The sequence below is a fragment of the Oenanthe melanoleuca genome, chromosome 7 (genome assembly GCF_029582105.1).
Source record: "Oenanthe melanoleuca isolate GR-GAL-2019-014 chromosome 7, OMel1.0, whole genome shotgun sequence".
NCBI lineage: Eukaryota > Metazoa > Chordata > Aves > Passeriformes > Muscicapidae > Oenanthe > Oenanthe melanoleuca.
Genome location: NC_079341.1, coordinates 28,980,509 through 29,006,335, shown reverse-complemented (window position 1 = coordinate 29,006,335; position 25,827 = coordinate 28,980,509). Strand labels below are relative to the sequence as shown.

General features: G+C 43.2%; 2 protein-coding genes across 2 annotated transcripts; both read left to right on the top strand.

Moving 5' to 3' along the window:
• Window positions 1-1,928: 1,928 nt before the first annotated feature.
• Window positions 1,929-11,276, top strand: DDX18 (DEAD-box helicase 18). The gene is made up of 14 exons (XM_056496624.1): window positions 1,929-2,166; window positions 2,269-2,457; window positions 3,431-3,568; window positions 4,078-4,213; window positions 4,513-4,613; window positions 4,713-4,912; window positions 4,999-5,113; window positions 5,946-6,085; window positions 6,296-6,457; window positions 7,279-7,431; window positions 8,094-8,207; window positions 8,664-8,720; window positions 9,724-9,901; window positions 10,539-11,276. Exons 1-14 carry the CDS (start codon window positions 2,049-2,051, stop codon window positions 10,679-10,681), a joined length of 1,944 nt encoding a protein of 647 aa, XP_056352599.1. The 5' UTR covers window positions 1,929-2,048; the 3' UTR covers window positions 10,682-11,276.
• A 5,149-nt stretch (window positions 11,277-16,425) lies between these two features.
• LOC130255570 (5-hydroxytryptamine receptor 5B-like) lies at window positions 16,426-24,886 on the top strand. Its single transcript, XM_056496447.1, has 2 exons — window positions 16,426-17,392; window positions 24,073-24,886. The coding sequence occupies exons 1-2, from the start codon at window positions 16,619-16,621 to the stop codon at window positions 24,403-24,405; spliced, it is 1,107 nt and encodes a 368-aa protein (XP_056352422.1). The 5' UTR covers window positions 16,426-16,618; the 3' UTR covers window positions 24,406-24,886.
• Window positions 24,887-25,827: the final 941 nt, after the last annotated feature.

Here is a 25,827-nt window from a genome sequence, read left to right as displayed (position 1 = left end):
TACACAGATGCAAGACCATCTTTTGTCTATAAAGTTTTCCTTGTGTGCCATGCTGATTTTAGCCAACAGACACAGCAGGTCAGTGGGATCTGACATACTTTGCAGGACAGTTTATCAATGTGGGCCTTGTGCCACACTAATGTGATTTCACAAAGACTTGCCAAGTCAGCCAGAACCCAGTGTGGACACTGAGGTGAGTTCTTTTATAAAGGTTTTTTACCTGACCAGAGTTTCCAGGTCCTAATACTTGGCAGAGCTGGGGTGTGACGACATGAGTGAAAGCAAAAATAGTGATGATCCTGGCACTGCTGGTTAAGATGGGAACATGAAGACCATGTCATGCCCAAAGGACATAACTTTGTCCTCCCTCATTGTATTAGTGTCAGCTCCCTGCTGCCCAGATTTTTATACATTTTATCTGTACAATGACCATATTCCAGGAAGCAGCACTGCCCAGGTTAAATCTGGATTCAGAGTAAACCTCATCACATCCATATAAATCAGTACAGACTAGGAAAAGCAAACCCATGTCTACTTAAAAATACATTCTGCATATGCAATATAAGGCAGCTGGGGAGGAAATACGCACAGAACCTAAATTACACTGAAATGCAGTAAGGAACTTTCACCTGCTTAAAATTAAGCAGGCAAAACTGAGTTCCTCTGGAGTCTGTACCAAAAGCCTTTCTTGCTGAGGATGGATCAGTTCAGTTTCAAATGCAGCTGATGGAAATAGCAATAATCTATTCAGTTTATTAAAACAGTGGCCAGACATGTTATCCAGTCTGTGAAAGTCCGGACAGCATGGCATGGATCACAGTCTGAAGCTCTGGCAAGACAAATTTAATTCTCATCCTGGGGATCCAAAGGACCCATGCAAGACAATAATTACAGATGGTGAAAAATTACTTTCGTTACTTAACATAGAATTAGTTCGCAGTTTATTCTGTGTTACAGCAGGGTGTCAAGGGCTGAACCTCGCTCGGTTTGCAGTCTCGGCTCTCTCCGAAGGCGCTGTTTCTGGTTCCCTGGGCTGCCTGTGCCCTCTGCTGCCGGGAAGCAGCCGGCGGGCGCCGTGTGCCCGCCTCGGGAATCACCCTTTGGAAGGGCAGGGAAGTGACCCTTGCCCCGTGTTCGCACCGGTGATGCCACACCTCGGGTGCTGTGCCCGGCTCTGGCACCGAGGGGCTGGGGCGGGCGCAGAGCAGGGCAGTGAGCCTGGGGAGGGGCTGGGCCCGAGCCCGAGGAGCAGCGCTGAGGGCGCTGAGGTGTTTAGCCTGGAAAAAAGGAGCTTCTGCCTTTCCTGACAGGAGGGGGAGTCGGGCTCTGCTCCCAAATACAGTGACAGTACAAAAGCACATGGCCTTAAACTGCGCCGGGAGAGTTTAGGTTGGATATTAGTAGGAATTTCTTCACAAATTGTGATTAAACATTGGAATGAACTGCCCGTGAAGGTGGTAGAGTCACCATCCCCGGAGGTGTTTAAGGAAAGCCTGGACATGGCACCCAGTGCCACGGGGGGTGTAGCCGGCACGGTGATTTTGGTGGCAGGTTGGACTCGGTGATCTCAGTGATCTTTTCCAACCTGATTCTTTAATTCTGTCTCTTTCTCCCGCTGAACACTTGTAACCATGGGAGGAGGCAGCACCGCCGGGCAGACGTGTTGTGAGGCTGGGGGGTCTGTGTGGGACACGGCAGCCCGCTCCTCAGGGAAACCCGCGGCGGGCTCCGCTGAGGCGGCTGAGGCGCGGGGCCGCGAGCGGAGCAAGGAGTGAGCTCGGGAACAGGGCAGGGATCGGGGCAAGGATCGGGGCCGGGAGCTGAGCAGCGATCGGGACAAGGATCGGGGCCGGGAGCTTAGCAGCGATCGGGACAAGGATGGAGCACGCCCCCGCGGCGCTGCGTCCGCCGCGCCCCCAGAGGGCGCTGCCCCGGGCCCGTGAGGCCCCGCGGGGCGGGCGGCGGTTCCGGCGGGTCCGGCCGCGGCCTCTCACACGTGTGCTGGAGTGTCCCGGAGCGTCCCGGAGCGCGGCGTTCCCGCTGCCGCGATGTCGGTGCCGGCTGCTGCCAGCAACCTGCCCATGCGGCTGCTCCGCAGGAAGATCCACAAGCGCAACCTGAAGCTGCGGCAGCGCAACCTGAAGCTGCAGGCGGCCCAGGGGGCAGGTACGGGCGGCCGGCGCCGCGGAGCCTCTCCCGGCTGAGCGCCGGCGGAGCTGTGACTAACTTTGTGCTCTCTCTCCTTCTGTCTGTGTCTCCCCCGTGCAGTGCCCTCGCCGAGCGAGGCGGCTTCTCAGGAACCCCCGGAGGAGGAGCAGGAGGAGGAGGCGGCGGTGCCAGAGGTGGATGCAGCGGCCGAGGAGGGCGCGGAGCCTGCGGACGCAGCCGGACCCCGCAGCGGGGAAAAGAAGAAAAAGAAAAAGAAAAAGAGAAAAGCGGTGGCCAATGGAGTAGATGGTGCGTGTTCTTAGCAAAAACAGCGTATCTCCCAGGGCTGGGTTAGTCTGGGAGGCCCCACAAGCGCCTTCTTAGGGTTCCCGCCGCTTCGGGGAAAGTTTGAGATGCCATGTGCCGGTCAGGTGTGCGTTTTAAAGTACCTGAGGTTTCTAAAGCTCTACCTGTTTCATGCTAGCTGCGATATTTGAGTTCGTAATTCGTATTAGTACCCGATTTATTTGTTTCGTAGGATTCTTCTTTGTAACGTTGATTGGATGTTTTGCTTTATTATTTAAATGCATGCCCTGTGTTTCAGGGCTCCGGTAGGTGGGTGCTCTCTGCACTTGGCTGTGTAGCCAATACAGCTTTTAGCAATATGCCCAGCCTTCAACAATATATTATGAAACTGAAATGTACTGAAGAAAACGACCAAAAAACCCCGAAAAAAGGTTGCTAGGTTTGCATATGTTTTTATATGCATAGATTTATTGAAATATATATATATAGACATACATGAGGAATAAAAGCTTCCAAAGTATATTTGATTTTTGGGACATGCATCATGGTTATGCATGGTTATTCATCATGCCAATGAAGAAGTGCTTTTGTCTCTGAAGATTCAGGTACATAAAGTGCAACTTTTCACATATCCTGAGCACAAACGGTGTGGGAAATTTCATGTCTGCGTTGCAGATGGGAAAGAATTTTGTAACTGGTTTAAGGACAGTTAATGTTGTTTCCACACAAGATGTCATATGATATACATCAAGCTTTATTGTTCCACTATGTAAAGTGGGCAGTGTGGAAGGAACTTGGGGGTTTTTTGCTCTGTGCCTCAGAAGATTCCACAGAAACCTCTTCCACCCCATTGGAAATCATGGTCTTTGTACATGGTTTACATACTAAGGGAAATTCAGTCAGTGGAACAACTTTTCATTGTAACCATGGCCTTTGTATTTCTAACTGACTTATCTTCTGTATTATAACTTTCCAGCTACAGAAACCAAAAAAGTGAAAATTGAAGAAGATGAATCTGCAGAGGTAGAAGATGGAGATAAGCAGGACTCTGGAGAGAAAGAAGTGGAAGAGGAGGAGGAGGATGAAGTACCCAGTTTGCCACTAGGTTTAACAGGTATATTTCGTTCTCTTTTTCATACACAGGCAAAATCCCTAGGTCTAACACTTTCCTTCCATAGCAAGTTGCAGTTTTCAAGTGCAAGTCAGGTGTTTGAATACGTGATTTGACACTGGCAGCAGTACAGCTCTCACCCACCTTCTGTTCTTGGAAATTTGCATTATATCCACACCTGTTGGTCCTACAATTACTAGTGAAATTTTAAACTTTTTAAATCTATGTACACACATCTGTACAGAAAAGTTCATGAAGAGCAAGCTGGAGGTGTAGAACTAGTAAATCTGACAGAAGAAGCAGTGCATCTTATTAGCTCTGTGTAGTTCTCTTATGAATTCATTAATACAGAGTATTTTGCCACTGTCTTTGGATTCTGTGGAAGAATGCAATAAAAACAAGTACTTTGATTTTTTTTTTTTTAATAGGTCAATTTGAACTGGTTAATCTCAGATGGCAGAGGAAATAGAAGAAATAAGTTTAAATACTTTTCATTTTGCCCCTCATTTCAGGTGCTTTTGAAGACAATTCCTTTGCTTCCCTGGCTGGATCTGTCAGTGAGAATACATTGAAAGGCATAAATGACATGGGCTTTACACACATGACAGAAATTCAACATAAAAGTATTAAGCCTCTTCTGGAAGGCAGGTAAGAAATAGAACTTCTTAGTCACTCTAATGACCCCAGATATTTTGTAAATTTTGCTGGCAAGCTACATACATGAATCATAAAATCAAATAATAAAATCATTAAGGTTGGAAAAGACCTCCAGCCTTTCACTGACCGATTGCTGTGGCCTGCCTCTGCCAGCAAGCTCTTAGTACCAACTCCACTGGTCTTCCTTGAGCCATGTTAGGTTTTTATATTGTCAGCATGGATCAGAGAAAGATGTTCTTCTCTTTGTATGGTCAACTAAATACTTATTTTTCTAACATTGCTGCTTACAGGGATATTTTGGCAGCTGCAAAAACAGGCAGTGGAAAAACACTTGCATTTCTCATTCCTGCAATAGAGCTCATCTACAAGCTGAAATTCATGCCTAGGAATGGTAAGGCTCTTCATTTCACAGTTGAATTTTACTGTAAAGCAGCCATTCAGGGGCTGGATGAGTTGTAACTGACTCCTGTCTTATTGATGTCTTTTTTAGGAACAGGTGTTATTATTCTTTCTCCTACTCGAGAGTTGGCTATGCAAACCTACGGAGTTCTTAAAGAGCTTATGAATCATCATGTTCACACCTATGGTCTGATAATGGGGGGCAGTAACAGATCAGCAGAAGCACAGAAGCTTGGAAATGGAATCAACATCATTGTAGCAACACCAGGAAGACTGCTGGACCATATGCAGGTAGGTACAATATTGATGTCTAATCTAGTTATTAAAACATAATCAGCTGCTTTCCCTGTCTGACTGTGAGTTTGTTAATCTTCTAGAACACTCCAGGTTTCATGTACAAGAACTTGCAGTGTTTGGTAATTGATGAGGCAGATCGAATCTTGGAGGTTGGATTTGAAGAAGAAATGAAACAGATCATAAAACTTTTACCAAGTAAGAAAAAAAAAATCTCTTTCCTGGAAATCACTTGACTAACATTATGTCTTCTTTCTGACTCAATTATTATAAGAGAAGTCATTAATTTTTATAGTTCTGTAAATGAATTTCATAGTGGTTTTCTTACTCTTACTTTTTTTTTCTGCTAGCCAGCATATATTACTTGCTTAACATTTTCTATCTGAAGAACAGTTTTCAAATGCTCTTCAGAGATATTCTGTTCATAAAAAATCCTTTTAGTTTAATATCTCCATTTTCTCATTATCTTTCTCTGCCTGTTTATTTCCTGCAACTCATTATTTCCTAATAAGGTTTAAATACAAGGAAAAAGTTCTTCTGACTTGCAGTTCAGTCTTTTTTGATACCTCCAAGAGCAGTATCTTGAAAAAGTTTAAGTATTTACCTTAAATTTTTCATTTCCCAGTTTTTCATTTAGCTGCTCCTTGTAATTGATGTATTAAATGCAATTTGCATTTTTTTTAACAAATATATGGTAGTATTCATGGAAATTAATTTAGAATTAGAAGATTGATCTCTTTTTAAGTTGTTGTTTTGTGTCTAAATTTGATTGCAAATGATGATTAACATTTTTACAGAGAAGGAACACTGTGTTTTGATAGTGGTTGGGATTTTGGGGATGGGGATAGCTGAAATAAACATGGTGTACACCCCATAATACAGCTTCACCTCTTTGTTTGTCAGTAGCAGTATGTTTGAATTAGAATTTAATTGGAAGATTTGCCCAGAGAAGTTTGCAGTTAGAGATTTTATGGACTCGCTATTTGAATTCCTCTCTAAAAAGTGAGGCTATCTTTCAAATATTTTCCAGAGCGCAGACAGACGATGCTTTTCTCTGCCACACAAACCAGAAAGGTCGAAGATCTGGCAAAGATCTCTCTGAAGAAAGAGCCACTGTATGTTGGGGTTGATGATAACAAGGAGACAGCAACAGTAGATGGTCTGGAACAGGTAAGACAAACATCAGTGGGAGGGTTGAGATCTCTGAGCACACCAAGCCCTGTGGTTTTTTCACTTGGGATTCTTCAGATGTATTTCACTGTTTAACTATTTGATGGGGTTTTTTTTCACAAAGTAACTCTTTCCTGATGTAATTGTGTTACTAAAACACAAGTTTACTCCTTACTACTTTTATTTAACAATGTTTAAATTTTTTTGCAGGGTTATGTGGTGTGTCCATCTGAAAAAAGATTCCTTTTGCTCTTCACATTCCTCAAGAAGAACCGGAAGAAGAAACTGATGGTATTTTTTTCTTCATGTATGTCAGTGAAGTACCACTATGAATTACTTAACTACATTGATCTGCCTGTTTTGGCCATTCATGTAAGTATCTTATTCATTAATTTATTTTGAATTATTCTGATAACACCTGTAAGCTGTTACTGGCTTTACATCTGCCTGGTTTGTTTCAGTTCAGTTTCTAATAAACAGATACCCTGCTCACAAAACTGATGATGGTCTTTATAAGCCTATAGAGGAAGGAGATAAAGCCAAGATTGTGTAATAACACTTCAGTAATAATCAGACTTGCTGTTTTTTGAACCAGTCAATATGTGGAGAAAATTTCTTGTCAGAGAAATCTAGAGTCTGATGCCTGAAGTGTTTGATGCTTTTCCTAAGGCCAGGATGATGTTTAGATTTACTATGCCAATTCTTACCATTTGGATAAGTATTGTAAATTTTTTGTTGAAAGAAAAATGCAGTTTAGAACAAAGAATTGACTTAAAGTCTATGAAATATTACTAACCAGAAATGTTCTTTTTTATTTATTTTGTTTTGGTGGGAAATTTCTTGCTATTTCTTCAATAGAACTGTGACAAATATTGATTTTGTTTGGTTGTTTGCTTTTTTAACCTGTAACCTAATATATTGCTAGACTTGTAAATGTCCTTTTTCTGAAGTTGAAATGTGCATATTGAGCACATGAGAATAATGTTTATGTAATTTTTAATGTTTTAAGTGGTAGATGCAGTGTAACCTCTGAAGGATGCAACTTCCTGTAAACTTGTGCCATTTATTTTTTTCTTTGCTTATTCACTGCAAAATAGTCCTGATTGGTCTGTACAAGACTACAATTTGAAAAGATGTCTCAAATATTTTTTTTTTGTTCATATTTCATCCCCAGTGTATTTGTTTCCTTTCAGGGCAAGCAGAAACAGACCAAACGTACTACAACGTTTTTCCAGTTCTGTAATGCAGAGTCTGGAATACTGCTCTGCACTGATGTGGCTGCCAGAGGATTGGACATTCCTGAGGTTGACTGGATTGTCCAATATGACCCTCCAGATGATCCAAAGGTAAGTTAAGGAAATCAACAAGTGTCACAGCAAGAAATCATATCCTGACTACAAACTTAGTTGCAGAGAAGAGCTGAAACTGCTGCTTGACAGAGGGCAGGATTCAGCCATGGTCATACCCAGCTGCTGGTTTCTTTCACTGCCCATCACCAGCTCCTATGAAATGCTGATCCTGGCCAAGAACCTTGTTGCCTTCTTATGAATTGTATTTTAAAATATTGTTCGTGCTGTGAAATTAAAATCTAATTAGCTAAACAACTAAACCCTTCTCAAAAAGGAGTTTGAGTTTACGTATGCATCCCTGAGCTTTTCCAGTTGAAATTTGCTTTTTGTTTAAAGATAATATTCTTACTTGAATAAATAAAAGTCTACTGTAAACAAGGGAAATTCAATAGCTTCCAAAATCAAGGTTTAATTTTCAGTTACTGCAGACTACATTTTTTTCTTCAGTAAAAGATAAAATGTTTTATTGGGCTCTGTCTGCCCTGATGTTGCTTTGGACCTTCAGCATTTGTTTTCCCTTATCCATGTGTCAGTGCCAAGAAAAAGTCTTAACAAATAGTGAATGATGACATTAGACATTATATTGAGGTTCACTTTGGTGTATGTTTTGTTGGTTATTAAGACTGCCTGACCTTGTTGCTTGTTACTCTTTCCAAAAGGAGTATATCCATCGTGTTGGTAGGACTGCCAGAGGAATAAACGGTAGAGGACACGCTCTGCTCATTTTACGACCAGAAGAACTGGGCTTCCTTCGTTATCTGAAACAAGCCAGGGTAAACTTCTGTCTACTTTTATTTTTATTACTGTACATCCAGTTTTTAAAGGCAAAACCTGTTGGTTTGTTTAATTTTTTTAAAGACCAGTTTCATTTTGTTTAATTCCAAAAGAAGCACTGTCTTTTTCTAAAGGTAACCATTTCAATAGAACTACACAGAGTTTCTTGGTTGCTCTCCTTATGGACTTGTTTTGTGACTTAACTAAAGTGATTTAACTTCTAAGGCAAAAGTGGTAAAAAATGGTGTCATACTGAGTGTCTCTATTACTCTGGCTTAAAGGAAGTGATAATACTATCATATTGATATAAAGGCACTTTACAGATACAGCTGTGGTATTAAAGAAAATTTGTTATCTAGCAGGTCGTTTTCTATTTGTCCTTGGTCTTAAACATATCCTCTGTATTTACACAGTGTAAATAATTTTGATACTTCATTTCTTCTTTTGTTTTTAAGGTACCGCTAAGTGAATTTGAATTTTCTTGGTCAAAAATCTCAGACATCCAGTCTCAGGTATGACATGTTTTTACACTTCAACTACTTTAAATATACTTATTATAATTTGCATGGAGAATGTTGCAGTCTATAATGACTGCAACTCAAAAATATGTGTGCTTGTTTAGGAATGTTAGTATATAAGCTCATGTGTATTTTTAACTAGCTGATGTTAATAAAGCCCAGCATCAGCTAAATTTATTTTGTGCTCCTGTGCTACAAATAAGCCAAGGAACACAAAGTTGAATGGAATAGCATAGATAATTCTGAAGATGTGAATTTCTATTGTTGATTACTTCTGTAATATTTTGGTAAGAGTTCTGTAAAGTTCCTTTGCAGTAACTTGAATTTAAAATAGCAAGTGCAGGAAGCAGTGAAGACAGTCCTTACAGAGAGAGGTTCCTAATTAAGCATAATCAGGAAGAAATGACGCCTAATGTAGCTTATTTTTAGAATGCTGAATTAATGAATATTAAACATCAAATGAGGCACTGGAATCTCATGATCCAATGAGTATTGGGAATATGGCCCATATTAAATAAAATGTCTTAGTCTTCCCTGGTGTAGCTGCATTTTTGATTTAGAATTAGTATTGCTGATTTCACAATGCATTGGCACCATAATAAATCAGACTGTGCATGGAATTGCATGGAATGACAGTTCAGATGTCAGGCTGGCAGTTCTCATATACACTTTCATGGTGTATTGTCCTTGATTAACTTGCCTGGGACCCTGTTTAGTATTTCTGTAAATTTTTATATTGCTGAGGCTTTGTTTGTACTGTAACTCAGCTTCAGGCTTTTTTGTTCCTCTGTTTGTTTATAAAAGCATTTTTACACCTGTATGTGCACTTTGATGCCACAGGGTTTCGAAGTGAGGAGTGAATGTCATTGCCACTCACACAGTGTTTACTATTTACTTGTTACTATTTACACATTTTTACTATGAATGAGTATAATGTGTAGACTTTTAACAGCTATAATTGTTTATGTCTCTTATGGTTTTCTTTTCCCCTCACCAGCTGGAAAAGCTGATAGAGAAGAACTACTTCCTTCACAAGTCAGCCCAGGAGGCTTACAAAGCTTACATCAGAGCTTACGACTCCCATTCTCTGAAGCAGATCTATGATGTCAACAATTTGGATCTTCCCAAAGTCAGCCTTTCATTTGGTTTTAAAGTTCCTCCATTTGTTGACCTCAGTATCCTTTTACTGAAGTGTTTCAAAGTTGAATTTCTGTATTATAAGTGTTCGGTGCAACTTGCTGAATTCCTATGGGATCTCAAGTTCTGCTGTTTTATTGGGGTTGGAGTTTTTCTGCTAATAATTATAAAAATGCATCATGTTCCAACAGTACTTTATCAAAGAAAATGTAAATATTGCAAATAAGATAACTGCAAAAATGCCTACAAACATCTCTTTTAGCACATGTCCATGCTGTACAGGCTTCAGTTGCTGTCAGGCAGATTCTGGAATACATCCATGTTCCAAAGTATTGTTCTCCATGCAAAATTATTTTCATTGAAATGTACTTGCTTAAGTTTCATAGTAATGAAATATTGGCATAGAGGGGCAAAAGCAGGAACTAGAAGACTGTATCTAATTACTGTCAAACCACACAGTAGATGGGATTTTAAGCAGTAGTACATTGGACAGTTTAATTGGACAGCTGGAGGAGTGTATTTAGAACCACAGGAACAAAGTTCTGGGTTTCTCTGTAATTAGGCAGCTCATCTTTTTGTGTAATTATTTTTTCTCACATCAGTAACCCTTAGTAAACCCAAAATACAGTATTTCAAATTACTCCTTTTTAAGTTCCTTAACCAATAAAATTTCAGATGTGAACAGCAACCATGGCAGAAGACTACAGAAAAGAGGTGGAGGTGGAGGATTTGGCTACCAGAAATCAAAGAATGTCCACAAAGCAAAAATCTTCAAACACATCAGCAAGAAATCTGACAATCGGCAGTTTTCTCGCTAATTGTGGTCATTAAAATGCCTCAGGGCCTTGGAGTAGCCTACCTTGATCAAAACCATCTGGCAGTTACTTCCAGTTAAAACAGCTCCTTTCCCATTTTTAGATCTCTTTAAGGATTTTGTTTTTTTCTGGGAACATCTTTTATTTTTCACTTCAGGAAAACTCTTCAGAACTGAAGCTAAAGGAGAATATGGCCAGCGAATTTTGCCATGCTGGTTGTAAGGAAGAAGATAATTTAAATTACCTTAAGTCAATACTACGGAGATTTTTATTAAAGAAAGAAAGAATACTTTTAGGTTTTATAGAAGAATTTGCTTTACATTTACCCTTCTTTCTAAGCATACCTCTCAAAGTTGTTAGAGTGGACAACATAAGGACATTGTGAGATTAAAAGAATTTGCTTACCTGAATCATTGCAAGGGATTTTAATGCTACAGAACTCTGCTTTGGCTATCAAACATGCTGAAGAATATACCAAGATTGCTTTAGAACTGAACCATGGATGAATAACTAAGGCTGTATGAGCTTGTGAATAATTTCAGGCATGGTATCTGTATAGTAAGTACAGTGTCCAAAATAAAACAAATCTCTTGCATCAGTTTTGGGACATGATTTATGCTGGTTTCATGTGATATAATGGTGACACTACAGTGAAATACTTGGTTTCCTTCATGTTCAGTTTAAATCTGAATTTATTAATCTGGTGACATCTGATATAGTCTGTGAAGAATTAAGGAAAGCAGATTACATAAATTAAAGCACTCAACCCAGGTAGTGTTTTTTAAGATGTTTCATAACCTTGATGCAGTGAAAGTTCTGCAGTTGTATCTTGTCAATTCCAAAAGTGCATTGCTTTCAGGTCATAGTACATCAGATCAGCAATGAGCAGAGTCAAAGATAATGCCACAGGACTGGTGGGGTGGAGAGACTCAAGTGAAAAAGTGAAATGGGGTATAAATAAACTAGAGGGCTACTTTGAAGGAGGAATATAAAAAACTGAGATGGAAGAGGGTGGAATACACATTGCAGACAGGCTTTGGTAAAAGAGTAATTGTATTACATATATTATTTCCATCTCTCTGCCATTGTAGCAGTAGACAACTGCTCTTATGAGGCTACAGTGATGGTGGGAACTGTTTAAACTGTGTTAATGTGTTAAGGGAAGATTAAAATGCCACAAAATCCAGAAATGTGGGCCATGTGTGCTTACAGTAAAACAGCTTTTAATTTACACTTAAAATGTAACCCAGAAGCAATTACAAACACAAAAGCATAAGTAGTTATTCCAGTATAAATTGGGCTGTTATTTCTTAGATCTTCTGAGGTAGCATGTCAGATTTAATCTGATACATGCATTGAAGCATTTTTTTAAAAAAATCAGTGAACTTTCTTTTCATCTTTGGGGAAAGGAGATGGGGAGAAATAATAGGACCATTCTGTTTCTAATGTTTCCACTATTCAGAACCGAGCATTGTCTGGTTTTTCCTCATGAAATGGCTGACTTTAGACCCTAATGGGCTTTTAAGATTTTTAATATCAAAATAATTTTGTTACTAGAATTTGAATGTCTTGTGCTTCTAAGCTTGCAATGAAATAGCAAAATCTCCTCTGAAGCATAAGCAGTGCTAAGTATGATGCCTGTCTCATTGAGTTCTAATCTTTGATTCTGTGTTTTCTTATAAATTTATAAATAATAGATGTCAAAGTAATTTTCATGTCTTTAGTAATAGCACATCTTAGGAGTTCTCTCTGAGATCTACATCATCATACAGTTTAAGGCTTCTGTTTATACCTGCCAGCTGTGCAGTTACTGTATGGGAATTAACTTTCATTAAAACAAAAGAAACGCTGAGGGACTCATTAGACTAACTGCAAAATTAATTACTGGGAAAGAGATGTAAGCAAAATGCAGTAAACCACTGTGAAGATCAGAGTGTGGTTATGTGAGCACAAGCGGTGGCTGCAGTAGTGTGGAAAAGAGTTGGGATATGGAGTCAGTGACCACCTGTCTGACCACGTGCTCATGGCCAGAACTGGTTGGGCTTAAAAGTGCATTAAAATTCCTGCCACTTCTAAAGATTGATACATGGAGAACTGACAAAGAGCCTGCACAACTCCTCCCAGTGATGCTTGGGTTGTATTTTCCTAATTTTCTAATACAAAGAAATCTTTGAAGCAAACTTCTGGAGGAGATGTAAAGACTAGATGATATTGCTCTAGAGTAATAGTAGCTTACACTGAAGAAAACGTTAAAACTGTTACTTAAACATAGATGTGTAATGACTCCACCCTGCCTATAGTAGCTACAAAGCCAGCTCTAATACCCTGATTAAGCAGAAGAGAAATTCATGAGCTAAGTGGTAATTAAAAGCTTCCTTTCATGTGCAGATGAAATTACCTTTTGCTTTGTTTATGAAATCGTAAATGACAGTTTCTGATTAAATATCTGTGTATTGGGCAGCATCTATTCCACCATGGTACTGCAAGAAGTGCAAAAGATTGTCAAACTGGAAATCTAAGGTTTCCTTTGCAGCTTCTCCTGTTATCAATCTTGTGAGCAGTTAATAGACCTCAGCCATCAGGCTGCTCTCAAGGCTTGTCTCATAACAGTGACCAATCACTTGGGGACTAATACCATGTGCCTTGAGAAATTGCTTTCTTCCTCTGAGAACCTTGACAAAGAAATTGGACTCTTTAAACCACTTAAGAGGATGATCAAAACTGTCCTGCTTGAACTGGAAGATATTTTTGACAGTTCTTGGAACAGGCCCATAAAGGAGCACTCTGCCACCGAGTTATGCTCATAATTGTGAAAAATCTTGTCATGATCCAAGTTTCCTGTGCCATAAAGCTGCCAAGCTACAGACAAGCACAGCACTGGTCAGAAAATGTTACCATCAAATTTTTCAGGGTGAATGTCACAGGTAGAAGACACCTTGATTGACACTGTAGAGCAAGAATAGTTAAGAACTGGGTAAGATATTATCCACTGAGGTCTGCTGTAAATAAGAATTGTGTTTATATTTTGGCAGTAATCAGCCTTTCTGTTTGATGTATGACTTGACGACTCAGTTTAAGTATGCTACCAAAGCTCTGATGTTTTGCTTTCAACCAGTGACTTGAGGCTCAGGGAAAGCAACTCACAGGAAGGGTGAAAAGTGCTATGTGATTTTAAAAAACAGTATTTTAGTAGAGATCCCACTGTGAAGGAAGACATGGTGCTGAGAGGATACTGCAGAGGTCTGTGACTTTCGGTTTAGTTCTACCACTGCCCTGCTCAGGACAGTGTCAGAAGATATTGTCAGTCACTTCAAGTGTCCAAAACTTAGAAGGGATTTTACAGAGCCCTGAAAACAGCCAGGTATTAGCTCTTGAAAGGTGGGTTGGTTGTTGGATGTGGGTTCTTTTTCAAAGTACTGCTGAAATAAGTCTATAAATCAAGGGGTTAAGCATATAAAGTCTATCACTGCTCCTGGCTTTTGCTCTATTAGATTGTTTTTCTCAGGATTTTAGCTGACATGAGAATTCATGCAACACTTTCTGAGACTTTTGTTTGATTGATGCTTTTAGATTTATAGAAGATGTTGAGCCCTGACAATAAGAATCCAGCCTCTTGAACTGGAATGCTCTTAGTGCTAAAAAATCTGCTGGCTTGCATCAAAGTCATAAATACCATGATGCTGCTTCTGTCAAATCTCTTTATTGCACAGGCATGTGGGGAAGTGATTAACTTTTTTTTTTCCTCCTCTTAGCCACCACGATAAACTTTTGATATGGAGTTGTGAGGAGAGGTAGAGGAAAGATGCCATTAGAAGAAGACACATGGAAGGTTGGGGTCCTGTCTAGAAACACATTCACTTTGCTATATTGGTGTCATCCAGCTTAAGAACTGCATTCACTTTTCAAAAAAATCCCCAAACCTTCACATACTCTTCAGTAGCAGTCCATCTTCCCAGACACTTTTGTAAGCTGCAACACTGAAAAGCATAACCATCTACTATTTTCACCCAGTTGGTCGGAACTTAAATAGAAGGAAAGAAAAAAAATAAAACTGTAGGTTCTGCAAAATCTTGTATAACAGTTACAAAACTTCCAAACTCTCTTCTCTATTCTTGCTGTCAGCTAAAGATGTTGAGCCACCCAGGGCTTTATGGGCTCCTCTCTGAGTGGTTGCAATCACCTATGAATGTTTTTATTATTAATAAAATCAATACCAGCTGGCATCTAGATTCTCTTACCACATTTTCAGTTGTAAAAGTTTGGAGCCATCTGTCAAAGGACTTTGGAAGGTTGTTTTTTTGTCTTGAGCTGAATTTTTCTATATATTTCTCAAATTAATTGCAGGTTTTATATAACTGACTTCTTAAAAATATGCTTTAGAAAGGAGGCTGATTCTCTGTTAGAGGATGGAACAAATCTGCTAGAAGCATTTGTAGCACTTTTGAATCTAAAACAAAAAATGGAAAATAAGTAAAGTCAAGTTCAAATGTAATCCCTTTAGAATAGTCTAAAAATAATCTGCCTGTAGCAGATAAAAACAAACTTCTGGAAAATGTAACATTAAATTTTATATATTTGCTATAAAAATACAGCATCATTTCACAAAATGGGTTGGAATTCTGTTCCGTCTGGATGAATCATCACCCTCCAGAGCCGTTCCTGAGCTGTGCAGTCCTTGGAAGTGCTTGGAAATGACGCTGTAACAAAGCTGGTCTGGGCAGCTGCTCCCTGGGGAGCACAGACACTTCCTCAGCACAGCTGAGCAAAGGGGAGCTTGGACACCAATTACAAGGATGCAGGGAGGGTTCAGCCAAGCTAAGAACTTGCAGACTGACAGAAAGAAATATTATGACAAGACTGAGTCCGAAAAGATTCAGTTAAAGAGAGTCCTGAAGTGATATTTGGTTAAGCACCAAACATCCAGATGGAAAGATGACATTCCCTTGTATTCACTGCTAATTCTATTATCCTTCTCCAAGCCCTTGATCATATGTTTGCTTATTTTGAGGGCAATGAACAGGTTGGTGGGAGCAGTGGGGGAACATGGCAGGAAGGGGCTGTGAGAGGAGGGTGTCCTGTAGCCTCACGGGGTCCGTGGGGAGCAGGGGGTGTCTCGTCACCACCTGGGTCTGTGGGACACACACAGACTATCGCTGCCTGCACATCTGAGCACTGCCCCCAAACCTGGGCTCCTCCACACAAGACAGGCAAGGAGCTACTGGAGAGGGTCCAGCAGAGGCACGAAGGTGATGAGGGGTCTGGAGCGTCTCTTACGAGGAGAGACTGCGGGAGCTGGGCCTGCTCGGTCTGGGGAAGACTGACAGGGGATCTCATTAACGGACATTAAAATCTCAAAGGTGGGTACCAAGAGGATTGTGCCAGACTCTTTCCAGTGGTGCCCAGCGGCAGGATATCAACTAAAACACAAGTTTAACCTCAACGCGAGGAAGAACTTCTTTACGCTGAGGGTGGCAGCGCACTAAAAGCTGCCCGGGGAGGGCGTGGAGTCTCCGGAGCCATTCCGAACCCACCTGGACGCGTTCCTGCGACACCTGCCCGAGGTGACCGTGCTGGTGACCTGCTGGGCAGGGCGGTGGCAGGGGCCGATCTCCTTGCAGCCCCGGCGGTTCGGCGGCTCTCGCTCCCCTCACGGGAGCCGCAGCCGGGGGGCGGCGCCTCCCGCCGCCCCTCACGGACCGGCTGGGGCGGGGCGGCAGCGCCGGTGCCGCCCGCCCGCCCTCGCTGCCCGTGCAGGAGCCTCGCCGCGGTCCCGCCGCGCCTCCCTGCCTTCCCCTGCCCCCGTCCCCTCTGCAGCCGCCCGGGATGGGCGTGCGGAGCGGCGGGCGGGAGCCGCGGCGGCACACGGCGGGCGGCCGCTGAGCGGAGCGCGTCCCGCTGTGCGGCTCCGCTGGCCGGCGGCGGGGCTGGGGGGTCCCGGGCATGGCGGAGAGCCTGAGCCCCTGCTCCCCACGGGGCCAGTGCCAGCCCAGCATGGGCGCCAACACCTCGTCCGCCAGCATGGACACCAACGCCTCCTCCTCGGTGGTGGGCGGCAGCGCCTGGAGGGGCCGGGAGCCCTTCTCCGTCTTCACCGTCCTCATCCTGACCCTGCTGGTGCTCCTGACCGTGGCCACCTTCCTCTGGAACCTGCTGGTGCTGGCGACCATCCTGCGAGTGAAGGCCTTCCACCGGGTGCCCCACAACCTGGTGGCCTCCACGGCGGTGTCGGACGTGCTGGTGGCGGCCCTGGTGATGCCGCTGAGCCTGGTGAAGGAGCTGTCGGCCGGGCGGCGCTGGCGGCTGGGCCGGGAGCTGTGCCTCGTGTGGGTGTGCTTCGACGTGCTGTGCTGCACGGCCAGCATCTGGAACGTGACGGCCATCGCCCTGGACCGCTACTGGTCCGTCACCCGGCAGCTGCAGTACACGCTGCTCGCCCGCCGCCGCATCTCCAATGTCATGATCGCTCTCACCTGGCTGCTGTCCGCCGCCATCTCCCTCGCCCCGCTGCTGGGCTGGGGCGAGACCTACAGCCCCGAGCAGCAGCGCTGCCAGCTCAGCCAGGACCCGTCCTACACCATCGTCTCCACGGGCGGGGCCTTCTACCTGCCCCTCTGCGTGGTGCTCTTCGTCTACTGGAAGATCTACAAGGCGTCCAAGTTCCACATGGGGGGCCGCCGCAGGAACGCCGTGGTGCCGCTGCCCGAGGCTGCCCAGGTAAGGCTGGGCAAGGGGACGAGCCCCTCGCTCCTGCTTCTCTCAGCTCCTGCTTCTCTCAGCTCCCGGCCCTCTCCCCTGCCATGGGCTCGGCTCACCTGCGAGATGCCCTGGGACTCCCGTGTGAATTTAACTTTGTCACAGACTGGGCGTGAGCAGGAGCTAGCCAGTCAAAAAGTGCAGCTCCTGGAGAAGAGCTTTATTCTCATTTTTTCCTTATGTTATAAGAATACAGGTGCATTCGCTGCCACTCAGGAGAGACATCTGAAAATTGTCTCTTAGCTCTGAATTTGCCATTCCTTGGGGTTTCTTTTTCTCTCTTTATGTTTTTTTTATAGTGTTGGTGGGGTAAAAAAAGACATAAACAGACCCCTAGGTCCTGTACCAAGATAAATGCACATTTAACTACCAGCACAGATTTTGTATGTCTGAATAGATTTTGGTAAGCAAATTACACACGATAGATAGATAGATGTATGGATGTAGCTTGGGCTGTTTTACCCTGAATACTGCTCACTGCATAGTGTTGAAGCAATGAGCAATCGTTTCTGGTTTAAAATTCCCTGCTGGCTGCAAAACCTTATCCCAAAGATTGTCTGTAATCCTGCAGTGCCCTCGCCATTTGGGAGGTCTTGTTCATTTTGGAGATGCACTTTGCTGACAGGAAAGCTGTGTCCCTTCAGAAGGGTTGGGGTTGGCTCCTTGTGCTCCATAAATCAGGCTCTCTGCTTGATGCTGCTCTCTTCCCTTCCATGCCTCCACCGTGCTTTCCTGTGCTCTCTGTAAACTTTCCCTGCTTTCTGTCACGTACTCTTACTCTCACTCCTACCAGTCTTCATGTTTTTGTGATTGCATGTTGCACTTCCTAAGCCCAGTCCCTTCCCAGTAGCCAGAGATGAGCTGTGTAGATGTTAGGGATACCTACAGAGAACATTTCTGTCACTGGGGCTAATCCTCATTCTCCTGCAAAATTCTGTCTTTGATTTGGAGTCAAGGAAGCTCAATATTATAGTCACAAGTAAGAGTCTGTAGGTTGTGAAAGAGATAACAGCACTGGCAATTATGTGTGATTAGACTCACAGATTTGGATCATAATGTCTTGAAGATACTTTTAATAGATATTGATTTATGACAGTATCTTCTATGAAAAAACAAATCATTAGAAAAGTTGAGAATGTCTCTTCTAGTGGCATTTTTTCGCTATGATCTTCAGCCCCTAGCTTGCACCAAATTTCTTTCAAGTTGTTGTAAGTATGATGGAAGTATTGCTTGGAGTTAATGTATAATCTCTTCAAGCACAAAAGCCAGCTGATAGTTTGTAGTGATTTTACATGCTCTATCTTTTACATACACACATACCCATACAGGACTAGTTGTTTGGAATCTAAAATTCTGGGAAGTGAAATGAGCTGAGGCATTGCTGCTCAAGCCAGTGGAGAGACACATCACATGGCAGTTTTAGCAAGACAGAGTCTGGCTGCAAATTGTCATGGTTCTGTCTGCAAGAGCCCTGCGTGGGCCCAGCGTGGCTGCCAGGGAAGGGCTTGTGCTGATGCAACCCAGGCTGGTTTAGGCTGCACTGACAAAAGGGCTGTGTCAGAGTGAGCCAAACACCCATTTTGGAGGGGTTCTTGCAATCCCAGAAGCCAGTAGGTCTTCTTTCTCATATTGATGTGATTGACATATTAACTCCTCCTAACAGGGATTCTTGAATCTGCAATTGGTGTGTAATGGCAACTTCTTCTGTTGTCCCAGCAGCTCCATTTGCTGATTTAAATTAAAAGACTTGTGTGATTCAGATGCAAACTTTACTCCTCACCAGAAGGAAGAGCTGATGCTGCACATGTGTACTTTAAATGAACTCATGGATCAAGTGAGCTGGCATTCAGCATGCAATTCTTGTTTTCTTTCTAAATTAAGATACTAAGATTTACTCACCAAGTGTTATCCTGATCCTTTTTAAGCTTGTGGTAGTAGGATCTATCACATCTACAGGAAGAGTAGCAGTTCCCCAGTGAATTCTGGAGGGGAATCTTCACACACATCACTACTGTTCTTTGGCAAAACCTTGTTGTTTTTTTAAACATGCAAACACATTGCCAAGCTTTGCTTCTCTGCATGCAGGAGTGAGCAGGCTGTCAGCATCAGCTCTGTCCTCTCTGATGGGGCAAATTCTGTTCTGCTTCTTGTGGTTTTCCCTTAAAATCATTCTTATTTTCCCTTTCTTTCTCTCTTGATGTCTCTCCTCCCTCTACTTTCTTCCATCTCCATTCTCAGAGAACGCTCACCTGTCATGCTCACCCTGGCAATATTTTCCTTCTGTCACTGTGAGTCTGGGTGTGAATTCCCCTCTGCACCTTTGTCAGTTCTCACTCCAGGTGCCCTGCAGGAGTGACCTGAGGAGTATTAGCAGGGATTTTTTGGCAGGCAATGCCAAAGGCTGGCAGTGCCTCCCAGTCTGGAGGTGAGCAATAACATCAGGGATCCCTGCTAGGAGAGATGTCTGTGCTGCACTCAGGAGTGAGTGCTGGATTGAAACTGCAAAGCAGGGCTGCAGTTTGTGGCCAGCTGGTTAATTCTGGCAAGTCTAAGGACAGAAAAGGTCTGAGTTCATAGCACTCAGATACCAGTTGGATGCTCTGGAAAACCAATGCACCAAGGGTGGTACCTTGGTGTTTGTCAGCCAATACAGTCAGGCACCAAAATGGTGATACCAACCTTTGCAGATTGTCACTGCACACACACACACATATAATGGTTTGGTTTTTTTCACAGAGAAAGGGCATTTCTTTCAAACTGGGAATTGACATACTTGCCTTATGTTTCTACACTCTTACAGAGCTGCAAAATAGAATAGGTACAAAATAACTATTGTGAGTCATCCTTCGGTTAAAATGTTACTTGTGTTATTGAAAAATACTTTTCAAAACCTTTGAAAAAATTCGACTGAGGGAGATGGGCGTGAAACATCTGAGATGCTTCAGGTTTTAATGAGAGCTTGGCTTTTTGCTTTCCTTTGAAATAAAAGAATTGCCAAATTGGGATCCTAAATTAAGCTGGTGCTTTTATAGTTGTTTGTTTGCCAATTATGAAACTCCCTAAAAAGTGAGTTCTGCAGGCAGCACTGACGTGGGTGACCCTCATTAAAAATCTAGTGACATTCCATCACTGACAGAGAGCTATGCTCTGTCACACCTTGTTGACAGCAGGCAATAATTCTCTCTCTAAAGAGTCCAATTGAAATAAATGAGACTGCTTGAAAAACAGCAGATAGTGCTGGATAGTGCCCTTTAAAATCAATGAAATCCCTTGTAGCAGAGGAATATCCCAGCAAAACCAAGGATGATGGGATCTGGATTACTTACATGTAGCAATTGCAAAATCAGGTTTAAATTTTCATATGAGGAGTTAAAAATCAAGTTCTGTTGATGATTGTTGGAGGTTTTGGGGTTTTTGTTTTGTTTTGTTTTTTCTTTCTTCCCTTTCAGAGTACTTATATAGTGTATAAAAACATTAGGCATGATCCAAACCTTAAGAGTTTTGTGAGAGTCCTTCCCACTTTGGATAACATCAGGCTCACAGGTGCTGTGTTCTGCACCTTGGCCCATTTAGCTTCTCCAGCTCACTTAACCAGTCAGGACAGTGTGGGAGAAAAAACAGATTCTCCTTTTCTGAAGGGGTCACAGGCCTTTTATTTCTTATTTCTGCCTCTGTACAAATAGAAGAAATGGGTCAGGAAACAAAGTTCAGCTGTCCAGAAGAGCTGCAGAAAATGACCAGAAAAAAGTGAGGCAGGAAGCAACGTGGAGTGGCTAGTGATTTCCTGGGAGCAATAGAGTTAGTCCTGCTTACAGCAGAAGAAAATTCTGTGAGAGAAAGCAGATGTTCTTCTCCCTGTCAAATGAACTGTTTGTCATGTTGGTGGAGCATCCAAGAGAGTGTAGACATTTATGTTTTGATCCTTTGTTGTGCATTTAGTTTCTTGTGTTCTTGTTCAAAGAGCAAGAAGCCCACCCTGCAGGGTGCAGGGCTGCACTGAGGCAGTAATGCCCTTTGCTGAACTGCACTGTGATAGGCAAAGCTCTGAATTTGTGCTACTAAGCCAGATTTGTTTGATGTTTATCATCTTTACTGTTGTTCTGTTATTGCAGACCCTGCAGGTGCAGGACAAACATACACAGAGCACCTGCCACGAAGGACCAGTAATAACAGTCATTAAAGCTATAAGGAACATTTTAAATCAAGGAATTTTGTCAGAAGCTCCTTGGTGGCATGTTTTCTATGGCATTCTAAGAACACAGGAATTGGGAACATGCAGCCTTGGAAACATGTAGCTATTTAGGAGTAGTAATTTACTGGGCACAGACAGGAAAAGGGACATTGCACTGTAATGCCAGTCAGTGTACAGAATAATAAATTCTGGAACTGAAACCAAACTCCTTTGTGACTGTAGAAGGATTTGTACTTGAGCTCATTTCCTTCATTTATTCTTTATTTTCACAGAACAGCAGTCATCTCTGCACTCTCACAGCCTGTAGTCTTGGAAATGGCTGATTTCATAAGTTCAGAACTAAATTCTGGCCTCAGAGCAGCAGTCCTTTCATCCCAGCTATTTCCCCAGCGTTCCTGACTTGCAGCTCCTGGAGCAGTGCCTGGGCAGATGGAAGGAAATCTGTGCCTGAGGCAGAGTGTGCTGCTAGACACTGAGAGAGAACAGTGTGCAACCCTGCAGAGATGGCTCCAGCTAAACCCAGGGCACCTCTGTGGAGTGCTGTAATTTACAGTCTGTGACCACCTCTTCTGCTGTCACACCTGCTTGCTAGTGCTCTTCAGTAAGCCCAACATGGGGGTAAAGGTTTTATACTTATCCTTTGTTCTGTGTGGTACAGGATAAAGGTCAGCTGTTGTGCCTTACACTGGAAACTGGAGTCATGCAAAGCCTCTGGGACTGGCACAGGGAACTGCAGGTTTGGTACTTTTAGAGCTGCATTTAGTTCTAGCAAGTAATTTACAAAATGTACCATGATCTATTTTCACTTGCTGCTTTGTATTCAGAGGCCTGACGTAACAACCAAAAGTTTGTCAAAACTCCTCTTCTGTAGAAGCTGGACTAGGCTGTTCATGTAGGCTTCATTGTGGAAGACATCTGAGGACTGAGGTATCTTCTAGCAAAGGAAATGAAATAACTTTTTCTTACAATATGTAATTAGGTGATAAAAGGGTCACTGCTAGTAAATTCTGCAGTCAGAAGTAGTGAGAAGGCTCTGATTTGATGATGGCACACAGCAAGCTCCATCTTCTGAGCAAGAGGTAAAGGTTAAATACAGCACTAAACTGCCTGATGCTTGTGAGGAAGTCCTTTGTATGGCTGTTCCCAAGAGACACTTAGGTAACTATTCCTCAGGGCTGACATAATCTTTCAGGGCTGCTTGTCACAGATTTGTCCCCATGTCATACATTCATCCCTTTTGTAGGGTGTGATTAAGGATGTGCAGAGCAAGTCCTTCTGCAGACAAATGGTGTAATCCTTGTTACATGAGGGCTGTCCCATTTTAATTGTCAGAACAGATGTGATTTTCATTTTCCTCCATTATTTGCCTGTGCCCATAATCTGCTGCTCTTACATTGTGCAGCCCTGTCTCATTCTGAGGGTGCAGACAGGGATATCCATCCTGAAGAGTGATTGTTCAGCCACTGCCAGTGCTTCGTTGTCTGAATTGCTGTGCCTGTACTGAGTAGAAGCCCTCCATCTATTACAAAGGTAGCACATGCATGTGGAATATGTAGATAATTTAACAATGACCCATGTCTGGAGTGCTGTCTTGCAGTGCCTGTGAATTTCCACTCAGGCAAATTTTACAGCCTTAAACTGTTGCTTTTATTGCACTCTCTTCATAACTGTAGCATCTAGAAGAACTTTAATATCACGTACACTTCAGTCTTCAGATTAAAATCACTAGGGAGTGTCTTCATCTGGTCAGACTCAAAGCACACAAATATCTTCTGCCCAGGAGCTGTTTGCCCCAGAGCACTGTGCTGTACTCACTGCAGAAATCAATGTCTTGCCCATACTGAGACAGGACAAGAAGCACTCTTGACAGCCTGGAGTAGCTGAATTTTTTTTCTCTCCTGTATAACTTCTTCTGAAGTCAGAGTTTGAACTGAAGGCCAATTTAAATGGTGTTTTTCTGGCAATGGAGTATTTTTTGAGAAAGATCAGAATAGCAGAATGGTTGGATTTGGAAGGGACCCCTGGAGATCATCCTGTCCAAGGTCCCTTCTGAAGCAGTTTACCTAGAGCAGGTCTAAAGGCCACACAGCAGCATGAGTCTGGTGCAGGGACAGGCAGCAGCCACAGGCCTTCGTTAGCCTGCCTTAACAACCTGATTTCCCTCTAGCTATAAAGACATAATAAAATAAACTGAAAAAGAATCCCACAGCACACATGGCACCAGGTACTTTTCATTTAGCTCTGTTTGTCAGTTACACTTGGCAGCTTTTCCAGTGTAATGAGAAGCCTGGTAACTTTGGCACTCTGGGGCATTTTCTTTCTTTTAGCATGGAAGGAATGGAGTTCAGGCCTTTTGTGGTAGGTGCACAGATGTTGTGCTGTCATTTAAAAGTAATACTTCACTCAGACAAACTGTCATGGTAAGAAACTGTGTTTGCTTTTGTTTGAGGTGAAGGAAGCTTCGCAGGAACCACAGATGGTGTTTACAGCTCGTCGTGCAGCTAGCACTTTCCAGACAGATGGAGAAACATGGAGAGAACAGAAAGAGAAAAAGGCAGCTCTGATGGTTGGCATCTTAATTGGAGTTTTTGTACTGTGCTGGATCCCTTTCTTCATCACAGAATTAATAAGTCCCCTCTGCTCCTGCAACATCCCGCCTGTCTGGAAAAGCATCTTTCTTTGGCTTGGCTACTCAAATTCTTTCTTTAATCCTCTCATTTATACAGCATTTAACAAAAATTACAACAATGCCTTCAAGAACCTTTTTGTAAAGCAAAGATAAAAGGGGAAACAGAGGAGAAAATGATTATTGCATAACAGAGAGATGTCTTGAGGGAAACATGCCTGTGATACATACAGTTTTCATGCACAAGAGCTACCTGAGGGGATTTAGGAGCAGTGAAAAAGAAGATGGAAGATGTCTGGATATAAACCTACTAAGAATTTACAGTTCCCCCTTAGAAATACACATGTGCTACGCCAGTGTTTGGCAAAGAAGGTGGAAGCAGGGAATGCCTCCCGTCTGCTCCTCGAAGCACGGCACGCTGGGGACTGCCAGGGCAGCGCTGTGTGTGTCCAGCGCCGTGTCTGTCACACCCAGCGCGGCTGGTCCCGCCCAGCCAGCGCCGCGCCCTCTGGAGCCTCCTCACTAACACAGCACCCGTGGGGGCTGCTAATTGAGCAATACTGGCATGTCGGACATGGGCAGCATGCTGGCTTGGTTTTCAGATTTATTTTGGAAGGAATAAACAGGCTGCAGTCAATCGGGCCTTGAGTTGATGTGAAATTAAAGGAGATGACCAAGCAGCTCACAAACACACAGTGCCAGGACTGAGGGGCTGTGTGCTCTGCCAGCAGCTGGGCTCGATGGGCCGGCTTGGTCAAACAGGGGTCAGCTGTGTCCCCTGGGGTTAAGTGAAACTTAAGAGGCAAGTATAGAATTATACAGAGCTCCTGAGAATGTATTCTTAGTGCTTGCACAGGAGGATCTAGTGAGGATTTTTCACTTGTGTTGTCCTCTCTCACTCTGCTAGGCTCAGACTCTCCCTGTTTTAAGAAACCTCAGTGAGCTCAAGATAGACACCAACACCTCCAAGTGAGCGGGGACTGTATGCGTGGTTATTTCATGCTGCCATAAAACTGAGCAGGCATCTGTGTTGCAAACACCAGACAGGATGTTCAGTCACACCAGCTGTGCTGGCAGCAACAGTAGTAGCTTGGCAGTAGTGGATGAGTGCCTGCACTGTGTCTGGGGCCCTTGCACCACAACTGTGCTCATCACCCAACCTGGCTGCACAATTTGTCAGCTGGCACCAACTTCTTCCTCCTGTAACAAAGGTGTTGATGCCATCAGGTCTGAGTAACTCCCCAAAACCCAAAGGGACTCAAACCCAAGCCTTCAATCGTTTTCCCAGGATCTGACAAACCCCCTGACCCAACAGTATGAACATAAATAGTCTATTTCCTTGCATACTGCCAAGTCCATCTTGCTCCATATTTGTTCTCTGGTGGGTTTCACTTCCTCCCCTGCTCTGAGTGGGAGAGCTGACAGCATCTCTAAGTATTTCTAGCATGACAGCTTTTTACTGACACAGAGTCCCAGGGAAACTCAAGGGAGCTTGGCTGCATCTCAGGAGCACAGTGTATGGTGAGGTCAGGCAGTGCTGTAGCTCACACCTGCAGTGCTGTGACAGTCCAGTGTGAC